General features: G+C 43.0%; 1 protein-coding gene across 5 annotated transcripts in view; it reads left to right on the forward strand.

Moving 5' to 3' along the window:
- Positions 1-12,418, forward strand: part of LOC134345817 (leucine zipper putative tumor suppressor 3) — a 234,073-nt gene extending 221,655 nt beyond the window's left edge. For all 5 annotated transcript variants that reach the window (XM_063047080.1, XM_063047079.1, XM_063047082.1 and 2 more), the window contains exon 4: positions 1,497-12,418. In XM_063047080.1, coding sequence (XP_062903150.1) covers positions 1,497-2,204 — 708 coding nt within the window. In that variant the 3' untranslated portion in view covers positions 2,205-12,418. The remainder of the gene's footprint in view (positions 1-1,496) is intronic.
- Positions 12,419-20,672: the final 8,254 nt, after the last annotated feature.

The raw sequence follows: 20,672 nt of genomic DNA on the forward strand, positions 1-20,672 counted from the left end.
TTTGCACTTTCATTAAGCCCGGCAGCAGAGAGAACTAGGCACAGAGATGCAACTGGTAGAGCTGGGGCCTCGGCACTCCAGGGTCCCTGGTTCAGTCCTGACCTCTGATGTTGTTTGTGTGGAGGCTACATGGTCTCGTGTGACCACAAGGATTTCTTCACATGTCATAGGCAGCATGGTAGGCTAGCAGTTAGCGTAATATTGTAATGGTGCCAGGAGTTTGTATGTTCTCTGGTGAACGTATGGGTTTTCTCTGGTGTTCCAAAGACACAGGTTAATCGGTTAATTGGTCACGTAGACAGAATTGGGCAGCGTGGGCCCTTGGACTGGAAGAGCCTGTTACTGTGCTGTATCTCTATATAAATACACATATACAACCCTGCATTTGTCAATGCGGAGCGGAGAGCGAGTTTGTAAATCCAGCAGGAGCAAAGGATGTTGGGAATGGCAAAGGTGGAGGGGCGTGGGACAGGTGGCAGAGAAGAAATGTTGCGGCAGGGGTGTTACTGGCGTGGCTGCAGACACACCCAACCCTGAGACGCCAGGCAAGGTCACTCGATTCCAAACAGTTGGTTTATTAATCATTACAGAATGTCTCTCTGGTACTTGCCTTCTCCGTTTCTCCATTCCCCTTTTCCCAACCATGATTCCCCTCTCCCCACTCTCAGTCCACAACAGAGACCCAAATCCGAATCGGGTTTATCACCACTCACATATGTCATATATGTATATATGTGCTGTATAAATTGATCCCAAAGAATCAGACTCAGGTTTAATATCTGACGTGAATTTTGTTTTTCGGCAGCTGTACAATGCAAAGACTAAAACAAATATATAAATTACAACATAAATAGTGCAAAAAAAAAGGAATAGCAACTTGGAGTTATGGGTTCATGATTGTTCGGAAATCCGATGGCAGAGGGGAAAAACTTCGCCTCATAGAACCCCATCCACCTTGAAAAGGAAAAAGGTAGAAATTATGCTGTTTCTGCAGATGAGCTCGAAGAAATCCCCGTTGAGTGCCATGGTAGCTCTGCCCACTAATAAGGCGGTCGCAGAGAGTATCAACAAGTCCACTTGCCTTAGGGGTGTGGGGGGAAATCAGGGCACGTGGCAGAGATCCACGCTGTCACAGGGAGAACGTGCTAACTCCACATAGACAGCACCTAAGGTCAGGTCACAAGAGTTGTCAGGTGGCAGCTCTGTCTTCTATGTTGCTATGGTAGGGCTGGTGCGATTAATGCTGAAGCAGACTAGATGGGCTGAATGGCCTAATGCTGTTCCTATGTGTTACGGTCTGCAGGGATTGGAGTAAAGGACGGGCAGGGCTTGGGGGGATGATGGGGTGAACACAGGTAACCGGGACTACTAGCAGGAGGATGCTGTGGTCAGTATGGAGCAGCTGGGCCAAAGGGCCTCCAGCTGTGCTGTATTACTCGAATGAGTATAATGTGGGAATTGTATCTTCATTCACACTCTCTCTCTGTCTGCCTCAGGTATGTCAGAAGGCCGGTGAGATCTCCTTAATGAAGCAGCAGATGAAAGACTCGCAGGCTGACGTTGCCCAGAAGCTGAACGAGATGGTGGTATTAAGGACACAGCTAAAGGAGTTGACATCAGCACTGCGGGCCAAGGAGGAGCAGATCCTTGAGCTGAAGGACTCCTTCGGTGCCAAAGGCATCGAGCTGGAAGTGTGTGAGAACGAGCTGCAGCGGAAAGCCAGCGAGGCCCAGCTCCTGAGGGAGAAGCTCGGCCAGAATGAGGTAGAGATCTCGGGCTTGAAGCAAGCCCTGGTCAGTGCGGGCCAGCCGGCACAGTGCAGCGAGGAGGCGCCGGAGGAGGAGCGGGACGAGCAGAGCTGCGAGAGCGACGAGGCCAAGATGCAGCGGCAGAACGAGGACGCGGCGAAGGCCCTGAGGAAGCAGGTGGAGCGGCTGCAGGGAGAGCTGAGGCTGGAGCGGCAGCAACACGAGCAGCAGCTCTCCCACTTCGAGGAGGAGAGGCAGACCTGGCAGGAGGAGAAGGACAAAGTCATCAAGTATCAGAAGCAGCTGCAGTTGAACTATGTGGAGATGTACCAGAAGAACCAAGCACTGGAGAGCAAACTTAATGAGATGAACACAACGGTCAACTCCCCCACAGCCGATGACATGAAGCAATGGACACCATCTCGTCTGGAACGGATTGAATCCACAGAGATCTAACCTGTGACACTTCCATTAATGTATCACTGGGATCATTTACACAGATTCTCTAAAGCTACTCCCCTGTAAACTTCATCTTCTCATTTTATATTACAGTCTGTGTTTGACTCGTATAAAGTTTGACCCTTTTACTTTCAAAACTGTGTGAGGACAAAATTTGTTCCGTTCCACCAACCCTAGTGCATACTCTCGCCCTGAAGGTCAAATAACAAGCGGCAGACAACCTGCTGTAAGAACTCAGTGTCTGGATCCTGATGCAGGGTTTTTGACCTGAAGTTCCTCTCCCCCCACCCAGAGATGCTGCGTGACCAGATGAGTTTCTCCAATCAGCAGATTGCTTGGTGCTGTAGATTTGAGTGCATACAGTCTCTTGTGTCTCTAGGTGAGGTAACATGCTCGCCCTGTTTCTCTCCCTTCAGCAGGGAGGGGGTTGGGTGACTTGTTTACCAGTGTATGCGGCGCAGTCAATACCTCAGTCAGACTGTAGGCACGTTGATCACTGCTCTCAAGACCCCTGATCTTCGGGAAGTTGATTACAATTGAACAAAATACCGCAGACCGTGGGAGTCTGAAATCAAAGCAGAAAATACGACAAGGTTGCCAGCATTATTTTGCACGTTTTCCCAATTCCCTCCCACACCTTCCCTTTTGCTTTTTCTTTTCCCTGCATCCACACTTCCTTTTCCTGTAGGGTTTCAATGGGTGCTCCGGTTTCCTCCGACATTCCAAAGACTTATGGGTTATGGTTAGTGGGTTGTGGGCATGCTATGTGGCGACACTTGTCCAGCATAACCTTTGTTGATTTGATTTGGCGCAACTGTCGCATTTCACTGTATGTTTTGATGTACGTGTGACAAATAAAGCTAATCTTTCCTATTGCACACACTAAAATGCCGAAGCTTCCACTTCAGATGAAGTGCCATCACTGAAAATTAACTCAGTTTCCCTTTCCACAGACGCTGCATGACCTGCTGAGTATTTTGTTTAATGTAGAGGTACAGGATGGCCCTTTGAGCCATGCTGCCCAGCAACCCCCGATTTAAACCTAACCTAAACATGGGACAATTTACAGTGACCAATTAACCAACTAACTGGTACGTCTTCGGACTGTGGGAGGAAACCAGAGAACCCGGGGGGAAGCCCATGCCTCCCACGGAAAGGACATACAAACTCCTTTCAGAGGACGCCGTGATTGGACTCCAGACTCTAACGGTCTGACATGCAGTAGCATCATGCTAACCTCTACACTACCGTGGAGATGAAATCATCTGCAGTTACGTATTCCTGTCCCACGAGTGTCCCTCTCCCAATAGCATTTAACAACCCTGAATCTAACGTGGTCTCATTTTAAGTTGTTTTTATTTTGTCCTCACACCCTCCTTGAAACCCCTCTTCTCAGTCTCTGCCACCTACCAAACATTGTCTTGAGGAGCTTGGAGCTGTGGAAACAAGAACCAATTTTGTTAAGCGAGGGTATAAGGGTCATTTTACCAACCCAGCCAATTGAAGTTATGGTCTAAATCAGCCCTGATTTAATTAAATAGTGGAGTGGAATTGAGGTGCTTAAGATCAGTAAAAGAAAGGACAAGCTAACTGTCAGTGAAATCGTCCATCCTGACCATGTTCTGTGTAAATCACTGGAGTACATTAGCTACCTGTACAATTATCCCTTATGTAAGGATGGCACAAAGTATTCACAAAACCAGATACAAGGCATAATCAGGCAAGGAAATGACATATGCAGCACTATTCCCTTCTCTCTCCTGCATATCCATCAGCATTCCTTATCCCTGTTACATTTTGTCTGGTAATTGTTACATGTTAATCTCAGGTGGAAAGCTGGAATGGGGTCCAAGCAGCTCTACGATGTTCATGTCACCCGCGTGCCACCAGTGCTTGACACTGGGTCAGAGGTGCAAATACACTTGTGAGCTATCTGTCTGTTTTTATTTTCCATTCCTTCCATGTTTTAAAAATAATCACCTCCCAAATTTTCCTATCCCACTTATCAAGCTGCCTGGGACGCATCCTGTTGTCCCAGCTATGACCCCCTTCTCCTGGCTGCCATCTTAAATTTTACATGGAGTTAGAGACATTTTCTCTGCTTGACAGAATAAAACCCGACAAAGCTGCACATCCCTTGGGCTTGGCCTTGTAAAATTCCTTCATCTCCTTTGTTCCCAGGTAATTGGATTCATGAATGTTGCCACAGTGAATGTACTTTGCATGAGTTTCTTTGGTATTAATGCATTCCCTGATCTCTTTCCCCTCCATTCCCTGACATCTTTCCCCTCCATTCCCTGACATCTTTCCCCTCCATTCCCTGACATTTTTCCCCTCCATTCCCTGACATCTTTGCCCTCTTCCAACCCTAAGATCTGTTCACCTCCATTTACAAGAGATTTATCAATCCCTTTTGTTTGAATGGCATCCAAGTTTTTTCTTCCTGGAGAAAGTGTGTCCAACTCTTAACATCTGGAATTGTCCATTTATTAACTGCGATATCCTTTAGAACATAGAATATTGCAGTACAGTACAGGTCCTTTGGCCCATGATATTGTGCTGGCCTTTTAACCTGCTCTAAGATCAATCTAACTCCTACATTGCCCTCTATTTTTCTATCATCCATATGCCTACCCAAGAGTCTATTAACTGTCCCTGATATATCTATCTCAACCACCAACCCTGGCAAGTGTTACATGCACCCATCGCAGTCTGTGTAAACAAAAAACAACTACCTCTGGGATGCCCTTATACTTTCCTCCAGTCACCTTAAAATTATGCTCCCTTGAGTTAGCCATTTGCTCATCTTATTTTACCTTTAGTTTCCCATATTTACACAGCAAGATGTGTCTCTCTCTATATGTCCTTTATAATTGTTTCTTTCACATCAGGAATAAATGCATTCAATGAATTGACACAGTGGTACATCTGATTACTTGCTGAGCAGCTGATGCACGAGGAATTTAACACTAGGTGATGTCCTTTCAGTGGCAACCTGACTGCGTCACCATTTCCGATTATGGAAACCCAATAGAGTCACTTCACAGTCAAATAGAATCCACAAACCTGGCTGCCTTGGCATTTTTTTTTTATTTGACCTCGTTACCATAGTGATAAAAGAGGATGTGCAAGATTAAGGAAAATCTTATATTATTAAACAACGAAACTCAAACAGCACAGGAGGAGGCCATTTGGCCCGTTACGCTAAAGAGGTGACAGGGAAGGAAAGATGATTGTAATTCAATAATTCACGTCTTTGTCAATATTGTTGTATCATCCAGGGAAACAAATGTCTCCTCTGTCCCTCTAATTTAAGAGGTGTTTCCCACTGTTTCAGTCTTCAGAGAATTACTGGTAATCTCCCTGTTGTAACACCACATGAAAGAGGAGCTATCCAGTAATTTGTCTATTGGTAAATGTTGGGTAGAGCGTGTATAGTTCTATGTAAATATGTATGCCTGTGCCGTGTGTAAAGGTAGACATTATCCTTCCTGAGGTTACACACTGTAGTTTCTAAAGGTTTCCTAAACAATTAGACAATGCATTTCTTATTTGCTGCACAGCTTTCTTTGGAAAGATGATGATCTCCAAGAGATCGTTATCTTTGCAAAACATCACGCAATTGAAAATACATTGAACCTAGAAGCAGTGAACTCCCATCTAAAAACCCATGACTAAAAGTTAATTTCAAGCTCCCTGTTTTCTCAGCAGTCCTTGACCAAACCTTGCTGGAGAGGGGGGATTACCTTTAAAGTGGATGATTGCACATCAGAAACGGCCACGGAGGCTCTGGTGAACAGACTGAACGTAGAACATTACAGCACAATACAGGGCCTTCAGCCCACAATGTCAGGCCAACTTTTAACCTACTCTAAGATTAATCTAACGCCCCCTCCTACGTAGTCCTCCTTTCTCCTATCATCTATATGCCTACCAAGAGTTTCTTAAATGCCCCTCATGATTTTGCATGAGTGACATTTCAAAAGACAGTCATCCAGCTTGTTAACCATAGGCTGCTCCATCTGTAGATTTCACCCTAAAGCTGAACAGATCTGTAATTTATATCCAGATAGCTCAAATGTTCCGGAAATTAAAAAGTGCAGTTCTGTTTTAATTCCTTGAGAACACAGTTTTACCTCCAGCCAGTCTCTGTACTGATGGTGAAGTCCCATTAAGTTGAAGCAACTCTTGTACTTAGGTCCCCTTGCAATAAATACTAGTGATTCATGTATTTTCTTCATTGCTTGTTGTAATCTGTGTAGGATACCTAAATCTCTCTACCTACCAAGTTATAATCCTGAAATATATCCTGTTTCTTTTTTTTATTCTGCCCAATGCCACACTGTCCTGCATTATACACCATCTGGCATCTGGCTGGACATCTTGTGCTTCTACTTTCGTCTCTTTAACCCAGTTGCACGTACAACCAGTCTCTGTACCATTGCTTGAGATGCAGAGTTGAAAGAGAAGGTACTGGTGGTTATGGAGGTGGTGGTTAATGGTGAGGTGTAGAATCACACAGAATATAAACAGGCCCTTTGGCCCAGTGTGTTAATGCTAACCATCCTACACCAATTGCACTTTACTGTCTTCCACATTCTCATCAGCTCCCTCAAGATTCAACCACTCACCACGTACACAGGACAATTTGAAGTGGCCAGTTAACTACCAACCCAAGTAAAGCTCTGCTTGAGAATAAAACTAAACCCCATCCTAAGCCGCAGGACATCTTAAAGTTTGTGCATTCTGAAGCTGGCATCTCTGGTTCAATCCCTTCAGGGTAACGTTGAGTAGCCACACTCTGAAAAGTGAAGAGAAGAGTATGAGAGGCTATGATAGCTGAACCTCGACTTGCAGCTAACATGGTGACTGGCTGCTGTTGTATGTAAAGGGCTGTTCATTAATTTGTAACCTGACTTCACTCGTGCACCTGAGCTTTGATGAACCGGTGAGTAAGGGAGTGAATAGGTTGGGTGTATGCTGCTTGATTCAGTCAGGTTGACAGAGGGTTTGTTTAGCCAGCCTACCTGAACCCTTCCCCAGATAGGCTGAGGAGAGGCTTTCCCAACACCTTCTGAGGCTGACTGATCACCACGGAGCCCTAAAACACAGCAAGAATCCCTAGGGAATCTTGATTTAACTTTGAATCATTAATTTGTGGGTTACTACAAAATAACTATCAATAAAAGATTGTCTGGACCATATTTAGGTCAAAGTATGAAATAAAATTAAATCCTTGTTATGTAAAATGCAGAATTCCAGCACCAATAGTGATTTGCTTTGGTTAAATCCTCTACTTTCCTGTTTAGTCACTGAACTGCTCTGTATGAATTGCAGGGTATTTGCTTCCTCCTCACTGCTCACCTCCCTGCCTTGTACCGTCAGCACCCTCACCCAAATACAGATGGAGGGTTGTAACTAACTGAGACCCACGTGCTTACCCTTGCGTCACCTCAATGCAGCCAGTCCTCCTGATAGTGTTCTGATACCCACCACCCCGTCTCGTTAACCAATCCCCAGTTTGAGCAAAAGGAACTCAGACTGTTGACTGGGACTGGCTGTCTCACTGTGGATATTTGACTGACAGTTCATTCCTATAGCATTAAGTTTGATAATGGGTTTGTAACACGTGAATTAGGATGGATATGCCATTTGGCTCCATAATCCTGGTGCAACATTTAATATGATCAAAGTTCAAAGTGGACTTATTATCAAAGTGCATCTCTCACCACGTACAACCCTGAGATTTATTTTCATGTGGGCACACTCAATAAATCCATTATAGAATAATAACCATAACAGAATGAATTAAAGACTGCACCATCTTGGGTGTGAAAAAGACAAACTCTGCAAATACAAAAAGAAATAATAATTAAATAAATAAGCAATAGATATCGAGAATGTGAGATGAAGAGTCCTTGAAAGTGAGTCCATAGTCCATAGACGATCGCGAATTTCAGAATTAGAATCAGGTTTAATATCACTGACATATGTCATGAAATTTGTTGTTCTGCAAAGAACAACAAATCTACTATAAATTACAATTAGAAATTTATAAATATACTGTAAAAATTAGTACGTGGTGTAAAAATAGTGAGGTAGTTTTCATGGGCTCATCGTCCATTCAGAAATCTGGTGGTGGATGGGAAGAAGCTGCTCCTAAAGCACTGATTGCATGTCTTCAGGCCGCTGTACCTCCTCTCTCATGATAGCGCTGAGAAGAGGCCATGTCCTGTGTGGTGGTGGTTCTTAATGATGGATGGCACCTTCTTAAGGCATCGCCTGTTGAAGATCTCCTTGATGGTGGGGAGGCTGGCGCCCATGATGGGTTTACAATTTCCTGCAGCGTTTGCTGATCCTATGCTGTTGTTCCCCCCCCAACACCCCCCATACCAGTCTTGATTGTAGCCTCAACCCCACATTCCCACCTACTTGTGGTATCATTTACAGCTTAATCCTCAAGCTTCTATTTCACTCTGTCTTTAAAAGATTCCACTCCCCTCTGCGAAAGAGTTCAACAGATCCTCAAAGCACCTGGCCTCATCTCTTTCATAAACGGCTGACAGTAGCTCTAGATTCACCCACAGGAGAAAACATTCTCCTCACATCCACCTTGTCAAAGCTCACCAGGATCTGCTGAGTGTACTCCAGCAGAGTCAAGGTCCATGATCTTCAAATCCACTTAAGGCTCTGTGCACAGCCATTCTACCACTTCATCACCTAAAAATTTTGCTAATTTATCCTTTAAGAAACTAAACACTGGGGAAGAAATGGAAAGCTTGTGCAGCAGCAGGTATACTTATGTTTGTTCTTGGTGCTCTCTGTGCTATAGAGCACGTAGAGTTACCTTTGGCTGTGTTTTATGGGATGCTAGGTACAAAAAACAACATTCAAGTCCCGCCCCCCCGATGCATTTGCTCAATAATTAGAAACCCAAATATCTTGTGCTCAGATGTCCATGCCATTAAAATACCCTTACCAACTTGCTCTAGCAAGAATGTCTTTGTCAGAGAATTGGTTGTGCATGCACATGACTAAGTTGAAATCTCATGCCAGTAATAAACTGGATGCCAGCTGACATAATAATTAAATATAGGGCCACCTTATTGGCTACGTCCAGGGATTGCACTATGGCAATGCCAGTGCTGGAATGGCGTATGCCCTCTCAGGGGGGAGTATGGTTGTAACAATCACCTGTACACGATATCCAGGGAAGTGATTGAAATACAGCAATAAACAGAAAATGGTATGTGTAAAAGCACTTTTTCAATGGCAGGTAATGTCTACTTTTACAGTAAGTCCTCAACGTAGATTCATAATGTTGTTCTGTAGTTTTTCCATTTTGTCCAGGATTGACTATTGTACATTTTAAGTATCTGTGTTTAGAAGGAACTGTATGAGGATCGATGAGCTGTGATGTCTAGTGATAAACAATTCCCCTTGGGATGCTGATTCTTCTCAGCCAACATTCCTCAATATGCAGGGGTTCCCAACCTAGGGTCCATTGACACTTTGGATTATGGTATGGATCTATGGCATAAAAAAGGTTGGGAACCCCTGCCCTAGTAGGTAATGACTTTTAGGTAATAAGCTCAGATCACATGCAACAAAAATAGAAATAAAATTGTTTGTCAGGAACTGGTTAAGAAAAAAAAAATTAGTCTTCAGAAATGTCATCACCACTTTTATTTTGTCACAAATTGACAAGAGCACTGAAACTCAGGAGAGATATTTGAAACATGATGAATCTAGTTAGAAAACTAAAGCCCAAAAGCACAGGCAGGTGCAGCCCAGTGCAATGGTACTCCAATCTGCTGCATCAGTGAATAGATTGTACCAATGTTAATCAAGTCAGTTGCTTTGTTTATTACCAGGTATTGACTGACGAGGGTTATGACGCAGGTGTACACTTTCAGAACGAAACAATATGGCCTATCATGCTGTGCTAGTTCTTTAAAAGAACTATTTGACTGAACCCCTGGATTCCAATTTGTAGAAACTGGAAATTGCGCCGGCTTTTTAAAGCAAAAATCATGCATACAAGCCTTTTAATGTGACGTAGCAATTCCCTGTGGAAATAGTGAAACTGAGAATGGGGTCCATTCATCGTTGCGAAGCTCGTGGTTCTCTACCATCATTCCAAAACACAGTGAGGTCCCCGACAAGTGTGAGACTCGCCTGTTTTGCTGACAGAAGTTGCAGCAATATTGTGTGAACTATGACCTTTGATTTCAACCCTCAAAGGAGGTAGGGTCCCCATTGGAGCGTTGGGTTTTGGCCGTCTTTATTTGCCAACCTGAGTTTATAATACTCTTCATTGCTGACACATCACTGCCAGATCTCTGGGCTTAGTACAGTTACTCACCGCACAGGTTTATTCTGTGCTATGTGAGTGCCCTGGTGCCAATCACAACATGGGATTTGATCTGTGTCACCAATCACAGATGAGGCAGTGAGTACACACTCAAAAGGCATACGCTCTCCTTGTAAATTCCTCCCCTCACCTCACACCTCTGTGGTGGCCTTTCGGACTACTACATCTGCCACAGAGGCTAAGACTCAGTTTCCAGCAGCAAAGACACAGTAGCTGCAATCACAGTCAGGCGGTTACCATGGCAAGGTGCACATGTTTTAATGGAAGAATCAGTAAAAATAACAGTACTAATTTTTAAAAGCTAAATTTTAGTTTGAATTACTTCTTTCCCATGCCATCAGGTCCTGTTTATTAAGGGTAGATTCCAACTTTAAGCAAAGCATTAAATTACAGTGACAGACTACAGAGACTAGAATGGTCTCCCTTGGAATTTATAATCCCACTTTGATGTTTTCTGACTATTAAGTGGATCCACAGGTAATTTCTACTGATTTATCGTCGTCGTTATGTGTTGTGTCATATGACGTGAGTGATCATGGTCTCCCAATGACCATGACTATTGCCAGACTTTTCTATAGAAGTGATTTGCCATTGCCTTCTTCTGGACAGTGTCTTTACAAGATGAGTTACCCCAGTCATTATCAATACTTCGGAGATTGTCTGCCTGGTGTCAGTGGTTACATGACCAGGACTTGTGATATGAGCTAGCTGCTCATATGACCATCCACCACTTGTTCTCTTGGGTTCACATGATCCTGATTGGGGTGGCTTATGGGGGTTAAGCAGGTGCTACACCTTATCTGAGGGTGACCTGCAGGCTAGCGGAGGAATAGAGTACTTTGCAACTCCCTTGGTAGAGACGTATCTCCACCCTGCCACCCAATTCTGTTGATCAGGCAATTCTTGCAGGCAAAACCTAAAAATTAGAACCACGTCTTCCAAGAGTAAAGTGTTTCTACATCAGGAGCTGGTGGAAAGTTGGAAGCCTCTCCTAAAGATTTAAATCTGATGTTGATAGGTTTTTGTTAACCTAAAATATTAAGGGATGTAAGGAAAAGGCAAATATATGAAGTTAGATTTCATAACAGCTATAATCACAAAGACTGGCAGGACAAGGCTCAAGGGGCTACTTGCTAGCCTCCTGTTTTATGTTCACAATGAGTCTCATTGCACCTTTCCTTGGGTTGACTGACCTTTCAAAAATTACTGTTGAAAGTGTTCCAGAGTCCTTTCAGGTAAGACATTTCGGATTGTAATCATCCAATATATTAAAAAAAGTAACCCTTTTGATTTTGTTAATCGGTTTCGGTTAACAGTCCTGCCACCACTTAACAATTCACACATAATTAGAGAGTGTAAGGAGCAGCACACCAAACCAATTCCTTTGCACCTCGTAATATTGGCCAAGGGACGAAAGTAAAGCATTTAACATTTCTAAACATTAGGTTTTGCAGGTTGTTTTTCAGAAGGAGAAGGGTAAAAGTTGCTCTCCAGGTTTAACAAAAGTTACTCTCACCAATAAAGTATGTGATAAAAGATGGCTGAAATGTCTCCAGTTCTTGCCCTCCTGTCTTGAAGGAGCCACGTACCATTGAACTGGACCTAAACATTGGAACATAACAGTTTGTTCAAGAGGTTTCAAAAATTCCTCCTGAATTTTTTTCAGTTATACACCAACTCAATTCATCTTTGTATGTGGTCAGAAGCTACTTTAAAATGTTTTAATTTCTGAATATCAACTATTCTATACAAAATATTAAATTAATTTTTGTTTCTTTTGTAACATAAAATACTCTTGTTTATGGCTCATAAGTTAAAAGAAAATAAACATGATTATATAACAGTTTTGCTCAAGGTCTGTCTGAGTTGTGTTTTTAAGTTCAGATTTACTCGGCTTGGGAGTAAAGTAAACTTTATACACTTAATGGCCACTTTATGAGGTTTACCTGTACACCTGCGCATTAATGCAAGTATCTTATTGTGTGGCATCTCAATATATAAAAACATGCAGGCATGGTCAAGTGATTCAGTTGTTGCTCAGACCAAACATCTGAATGTGGGATGAACTGTGCCTTTGACTGTGGAAGGGTTGCTGGTGACAGGAGGGGTGTTTTGAGTATCTCAGCTCAGAAACTGCTGATCTCCTGGGATTTTTGTGCACAACAATCTCTTGCGTTTACAGAGAATGGTGCAAAATACAACAACCAAAAAAAAAAATCCAGTGAGCAGTAGCTCTGTGGGTGAAAATGCTTTTTTAATGAGAAAGGTCAGAGGAGAATGGCCAGACTGGTTCAGGCTGACAGGAAGGGGATAGTAACTCAAATAACCATGTGTTGCAACTTTGGTGTGCAGCAGAACATCTTTGAATGCACAACACATCGAGCCTGTAAGTAGATGGGCTACAGCCCCAGAAGACCATGGACACTAAAATACACACTGAATAATGCATAATTTTAGGTGCCTGAGTGGCATAGCATGTACAAATGTATATGTTTGACATTGATGTAGGGAGACAACTGTAGTAATATTTGGCATTGCCAGAGTGACATTATTGAATCAACACACAAGCCTGTGAAAATGGTTAAGTTCACCTCAGGGATGAACTGAATACATGTGCAATGAGGTCAGGACATTCTTTCCTATCGGAATCCATTAATAATTTATCTGAACATCCAAACAATGTTCTATTAGGTTCTACATAAGAAGGTTGACCAGGATTAGAGACCATTTATTATGAAGACATTTTGAGTCAGCTAGGGCTTCTCTCTTTGGAGAGAAGAAGGATGAGAGGTGACTTGATAGAGGTGTACAAGATGATAAGAAGCATAGATCAAGTGGACAGCCAGAGACTTTTTCCTAGGGTGGAAATGGCCAATATGAGGTGTCATAATTGTGAGGTGATTGGAGAAAGTATAACAGGGATGTCAGAGGTTTTTTTTTGCAGAGAGTGGTAGGTGCTGGAAATCCCCACCAGGAGATACATTAGAGACATTTAAAAGACTTTTAGATAAGCCCATGGATGAGCAGAAAATGGTGGGTAGTGTTTCGGAGGGAAGGGTTGGATTGATCTTATGGTAGGTTAATGGCTAACATGGCCCAAATGGCCTGTAATGTGCTGTTCTATGTGTTATGTTCTATCTTCTTAATCTCATGAGTCTTTATATTTAAAAATCTTTCAACCTCTGCCCTAAATATAACCTTGGAGGGCTTCTTGTGGGAATTCCATAGATTCACTTCCCTCTTGGCGTCCTGAACTGTCATCCTGTAATGTGTAGACTCTAGCCACTGGTTTCAGACATTGAAACATCTAAATGAAAGTCCAAAAGTCCTGCAGATGCTGTAGATCTTAACAAAACCCCCCCGAGAAAATACTGGAAATACTCAGCTGGTCAGCCTGCATTTGTGGGATGAAAAACCCCATTAATATTCAATTCCAGTATGGAATCCCGAAAGCAATTTCCCCACTTCTACAAACAAGAGAAAGTCTGCAGATGCTGGAAATCCAAGCAACACACACAAAATGCTGGAGGAACACAGCAGGCCAGGTAGCATGCATGGAAAAGAGTACAGTCGATGTTTTGGGTGGAAACCCTTGAGCAGGACTGGAGAAAAAGAGATGAGGAGCAGAGTTAGGAGGTGGGGGAGGGGAGAGAGAAACACAAGGTGAAAGGTGAAACTGGGAAGGGGAGGGGTGAAGTAAAGAGTTGAGAAATTGCAGGGAAAGAGATACAGGGCTGGAGAAGTGGGGGGGGGGTGGGGGTACCTAGTAGGAGAGGACAGAAGGCCATGGAAGAAAGACAAGGGGGAGGTTAAATGGGTGGTTGATGGTCAGAATGGATTCAGAGTGCTGAAGGTTAAATGGGTGGCTGATGGTGAGAGTGGACTAAGAGCTGAAGGATTGGCAACAACATCTGCCCCACAATCTCCATCAGCACAGGTGCACCACCATGATGAGTACTTAGTCCCCTGCACTACTCACTTTACATTTATGACTGTGTGGCTAAGCACAGCTCCAATGCCATATTCAAGTTTGCTGACTATACCATTGTCATAGGCCGAATCAGTATATAGGAGGGAGACAAAGTCTGGCTGAGTGGTACCACAACAACCACCTCTTATTGGATGTCAGCAAGACCAAGGAGCTGGTTATTGACTTCTGGTGGAGGAAAGCTGAGGTCCATGAGCCAGTCCTTATTGGAGGATGAGAGGTGGAGAGAGACAGCGTCTTTAAATTCCTCGGTGTTGTCATTTCAGACGTCCTGGCCTGGGTCCAGAGCATAATTGCAATTATGAAGAAGACATAGCAGCACTCCTACTTCCTTCAGAGTCTGCAAAGATTCAGCGTGACAGCTAAAACTTTGACAAACTTCCATAGATGTGTGGTGGAGAGTATATCAACTGGCTGTATCACGGCCTGGTGTGGAATCACCAATGATTTTGAACAGAAAATCCTACAAAAGAGTACTGGATATGGCCCTGTCGATCACGGGTAAAGTCATCTCCACCACTGAGCACACCTACATGGAGTGTTGTCACAAGAAAGCAACATCCGTTATCCGGAACGACCCGGGCTATGTTCTCTTCTTGCTGCTGCCACCAGGTAGAAGATACAGGAAGCTCAGGACTCACACCACTGGGTTCAGGAACAGTTATTACTCCTCAACCATCAGGCTCTTGAACCAAACAGGATAACTTAACTCAATTTCACTTGCCCCATCATTAAATGTTCCCACAACCTATGGACTCACTTTCAAAGGCTCTTCGTCTCATGTTCTCAATACTTATTGCTTATTTATTATTGTTATTATTTCTTGATTATTGACTATGCCCACAAGAAAATGAATAGATATGTTGACATATACTGTATGTACTTTGATAATAAATTGACTTTGAGCTTTGAACTTTGATGCTGCCTGACCTGCTGAGTTCCTCCATCATTTTGCGTGTGTTGCTTTGGAAGCACCAGAGAGACACGATCAATAAACCAATTGTTGGGAGTTGGTTCACCCCCACCCCCGCCCCTGGCACTCCTTCTCTGCCACCTGTCCCACTCCCCTCCCATGGCACTCCACCCTCACCATTCTCAACATTCTTTGCTCCCACCAGATTTGCAGACTCGCTCTCTGCTCCACATTGACAAATACAGTATATACTTCTAAATGCAATTAATGATTTTTATTACTATGAATTGCAATGTACTGTTGCCACAAAACAACAAACTTCACGATACACGCCGGTGATGTTAAACCTGATTCTAATCCTGCTCTCTTCATCCTGCAGCCATCAGGCAGGGTGTACAGAAGCCTGAATTCTCACACCGCCAGGTTTAGGAACAACTATCACGTTCTTGAACTGATCTGCACAAAGTGCTTTTGCACCTATATCTTATTTCACACAGTCTTTTTCTTTACAGTCTTGTATAAATTATGCAAATTTATGTTCTGTGTGTTGCTTGAACCTTCGTGCCTGAGATGTTACTGCAACCAGTTTCACATTGTACCAGTACCTCACCGTACTGGTGCATATGACAATAAACTCAGTGAGTGGCTGGGGTCTGGAATGGGCTGTCAGGGGGAGCTGTAGAGGCTGTTTCAACAGTGGCATTCAGAAGGAACTAGATAAACATCTGAAGAAGTATGTAAGACTATTGGAGAAAGTGTGGGGGTAAGACCAGCTAAGTTAATCTAGCATAGAACTGACTGGAACTCAATCAATCAAACAGCTTCCCTCCATACTGTAACCTTTCTGTGTTGTTTGAACTCAAAGGATGGATTTCACCAAAGAGCTCAGTGGTCACTTTATTAGATATACCTGTACACTTGCTCGTTAATGCAAATATCTAATCAGTCAATCATGTGGCAGCAGCTCAATGCATAAAAGCATGCAGACATGGTCAAGAGGTTCAGTTGTTGTTTAGACAAAACAACAGAATGGGGAAGAAATGTGATTGGCCATGGAATGATTGCTGGTGCCAGATGGGGTGGTTTGAGTATCTCAGAAAGTGCTGATTTTTTTGATTTTCACACACAACAGTCTCTCGAGTTTACAGAGAATGGTGTGTAAAACAAAGGGCATCCAGTGAGCAGCAGTTCTGTGGGTGAAAATGCCTTGTTAATGTGAGAGGTCAGAGGAGAATGAACAAATTGGCCTGAGCTGACAGGAACTCCCACCAACAGTGGTGTGCAGAAAAGAATCTCTGAGTGCATAACACATCGAACGTTGAAGTGAATGGGCTACAGCAGCAGAAGGTGATGAACACACACTCAGTGGCCACATTATTGCATTCAGCAGGTACCTAACAAGGTGACCATTGAGTGTATATCTGTCCACCTCTGAAAAACAGTGAGAAAGGATTAGTGTTGTCAGTGTAGATTCTTTGCCGGGAGACCATTCTGTTTTTCATGTAAAGGAGGGGAGCCTTGACCGAAGTTCCTCCGGTGAGCCAAATGGCTAAAATCAGATTAATACCATTCCTCAGCATAAACAGGCTTTTGTCCACCATACAAGTCACTGGGCTTCAAAGGATTAATTACAAGCAAAGCTCTTGGAGAGGTTTCAAGAGTGATTAATTATGAAATAAATTAAAATTCCTCAGAATCAGAATCAGGTTTAATATTGCTAGCGTATGTCATGAAATGTGTTTTGCAGCAGCAGTACATAGCAATACCTAATAAAAACTATAAATTACAATAAGAAATATACATATATTATATATATAAAATTAAATAAGTGATGCAAAAAGGTGAGCAAAAAAAAGTGTAGGTAATGGACATGGTTCCATTCAAAAACCTGATGGCTGAGGGGAAGAAACTGTTCCTAAAATGTTGAGCGTTTGTCTTCAGTCTCCTGTTCCTTCTTCACGGTAGTTATGAGAAGATGGAACAATCGGGGTAATGGGGATCCTTAATGACGCGTGCTGCCTTCCTGAGGCGTCCCCTTTTGAAGGTGACCTGGATGCTGGGGAGTCTGGTGCCCATGATGGAACTGGCTGAGTTTGAAACTTTCCGCTGCCTTTCCTGATCTTGTGCAGTGGCCCCTCCATACCAGACCGTGATGCAAACAGTTCGAATGATCTCCACAGGACAACTGTAGAAAGTTGCAAGAGTCTTCGGTGACGGACCGAGTCTCCTCAAAATCCTACTGAAATATAGCCTTCGCTGTGCCTTTTTTGTAATTGCATCGATATGTTGGACCCAGGATAGATCTTCAGAGACATTGACACCCAGGAGCTTGAAATTGCTTACCCTGTCTTTTGTTCTTCACTGCACATAGACTTCAATGCTTCTTCAGTATTAATTTCACTTTTCCTTTCTTCTGCTGTTACAAACATATATATTTTGCTGTTAGAGCCATTTAGCTTTGACTACTGCAGCAGAAGAGACAAGATACAGAGCACATAGGATGAAGGAGATGGGCAAAAGAAACACAATGAGTAGTTATGGTTCTAATCCTGGCGAGTGGGACTAGCTTGGATGGAGCATTTCTCGGCCTTGGCCAGTTGGGCCGAAGGGCCTGTTTCTGTGCTGTATAACTCTATGATTCTATGTACTGTAGGTATTTGGATTCCATTGTCATCAGGAAGTTTTTAACTATTGTCTTTTTTGAACTGTTGAGAATTGGGAAGGGTTGGTGGTCAGGAAGGAAGGTTATATAAGTGAAAATGTCAGTAGGGGGAGCACCCAGTGTAAACCCATGTCATTAGACAGCAATCAGGGAACAGTCACAGGAGAGGTGTGATGCAAATTTAAATATATTACTCTCAATCTTAACAGTTTCTGAATGTAATGAAGCGCATCCCAGTTTTCCAAGCTTCTGAATCACGACAGTCAAATGGGGACCAGTGGATATATTTTTACCTATTCATGCCAAGACGTACTGGCAAGACCAGCACTTACTGCCCTTCCTCAGTTGTTCTTGGAAGTGGTGGGTCATCATCTTTTGGTAACTTCATGTGAATAAAGGAACAGAAATATATTGGGTGATGCATAAGGGGAAAGCTTGTGGATGGTGGCATTCCCATATACCTGTTGCCATTACCCCTCTAGGCAGAAGAGATGGTGAGAGGGGTAGCACTGAAGAAGCTCTCAGTGAGATGCCACAAGATGTCTTGTAGATGAGAACGTTGGAATTGGAAGCCATCTGTTTATTCATAGCATGAAGAAAGTCACAGACTGATAAAATGGAACCCTCAGTGAATAAAACAAACCAAGAAGTAATTTTATACTTGTTATTTGCCCTATTTCCACTGGAAGTCCTGCCCTTTTGGGCAATTAGACCAGGTACTTCTAGGTGGGATTCAGCATAATGGTTGTGTCATTTCCAGAGCAATATTCCCCACATGATGATGTCATTAGGATGCAAGATGCTCTTTTCTTAATTAAACTTCAAATTGGTGTAGAAGTATGCAAACTACAACTTGCATTTTTCAATAACTTTAAAACGAGGAGGAAAACCACACAGCGTCAAAAAGCAGTAATGATTAAAGTGCCCCAGTTGGGAATTACATTTTTTTGTGGCTGGGTTACATCTCTTTGAAGAAAGAGATATTCTGAAGAAAAAGCATTTCAGGATGTATATCGTGTACATTTCTCTGACATTAAATGCACCTATCGAAACCTATTGAAAGAGGGATAAATGTCTGTGCAGTGTGTCCCTGCAGGAATCTCTGCTTTCATTTCTGCTTGGCTCTACCTTTTGGTATTTGGAACCTCTTGGAAGATGTTTGAATGTGTGGGCAAGATCGAGGAGTAAGGGGCTATGGCCAGACAAAACACCAATACTTATCCTCCAACTTTTGCTAATCTCTCTGGTGGCTGCTGTATCTCCTGTTAACGTACCGCATAGAAACAGCCCCTTCAGCCCACAGTGTTGTGCCAACCTAATTAAACACCTAACTAATCACTTCTGCCCGCATAACATCAATTTCAGTCCATTCTCTGCACAATCATGTACTGATCTAAGAGCCTCTTAATGCTTCTATCATATTTGCCTCGACTACCATCCCTGGCAGTTCAACCGTCAATCTGTGTAAAAAAAACTGCCCCCATGCATCTATTTAGGAACAGTTATGCCCCCTCAACATTCTGGCTCTTGAACCAGAGGGGATAACTTCACTCACCTTCACTTGCCCCAGCCCTGAACTGTTCCCACAGCATATTATTCACTTTCAAGGGCTCTTCATCTCATGTTCTCGATATTTGTTGCTTATATAACGATATAACCATATAACAATTACAGCACAGAAACAGGCCATCTCAGCCCTACTAGTCCATGCCGAATGCTTACTCTCACCTAGTCCCACTTTTATTTATTTATATATTATTATCTCTTTTTTATCTTTCTTTTTGTATTTGCACAGTTTGTTATCTTTTGCACACTGGTTGTCTGCCCTGTTGTTGGGGTCTTTCATTGACTCTGTAATGGTTACTGGATTTATTGAGTGTGCCTGCAAGAAAATAAATCATTGGAGAGTATCTGGTGATATATATGCACTTTGGTAATAAATTTACTTTGTTGTTTCTCTAAGGTTCTTTAAAAGAAACTGCTGTTCTGAATTGCTGAAGTTCACACTTTTATCCTGCTACAATCAGGGGAAATTATTTAGCCTGTTTTATAGATCACCAAAACTGAATGAAATTCATTTTGAAATCACATTGTTAACCAACTCAGAAACTATTGTCTATCCTGAACTGTCCCCAAACTGAGTGGCTTGCTGGGCCATCTCAGAGGACAGTTAAAAGTGAACAACACTGGTGGTTGGGAGTCTTGCCTTAAGCCATCAGATTTCCCTTGCTGAAGGACGTTACCGAGCTGGATGGTTCTTTATCAACAATCCAGAAGCCTCATGGGTCAACTGTCAGAAATCTCTTGTGCTTATGCAGGTTTTTTAATTCCAATTTCTATGTTGTTCCACTCTGTGCCTTGTGGGGCATTGGGCAGAAACCTTTGCCATTTCCCTAGTATTTGTCTGTTTTTTTACGAGGCCGAGTTGCTAGCTCGACACTTGACCCAGCACGGATGGGAAGCGTGCAAGGAACTGGCTGGATCAAACCCAGGACCAGTCACTTCAACGTCCAGTGCATATGCCACTA

Source organism: Mobula hypostoma, chromosome 4 (assembly GCF_963921235.1).
Source record: "Mobula hypostoma chromosome 4, sMobHyp1.1, whole genome shotgun sequence".
NCBI lineage: Eukaryota > Metazoa > Chordata > Chondrichthyes > Myliobatiformes > Myliobatidae > Mobula > Mobula hypostoma.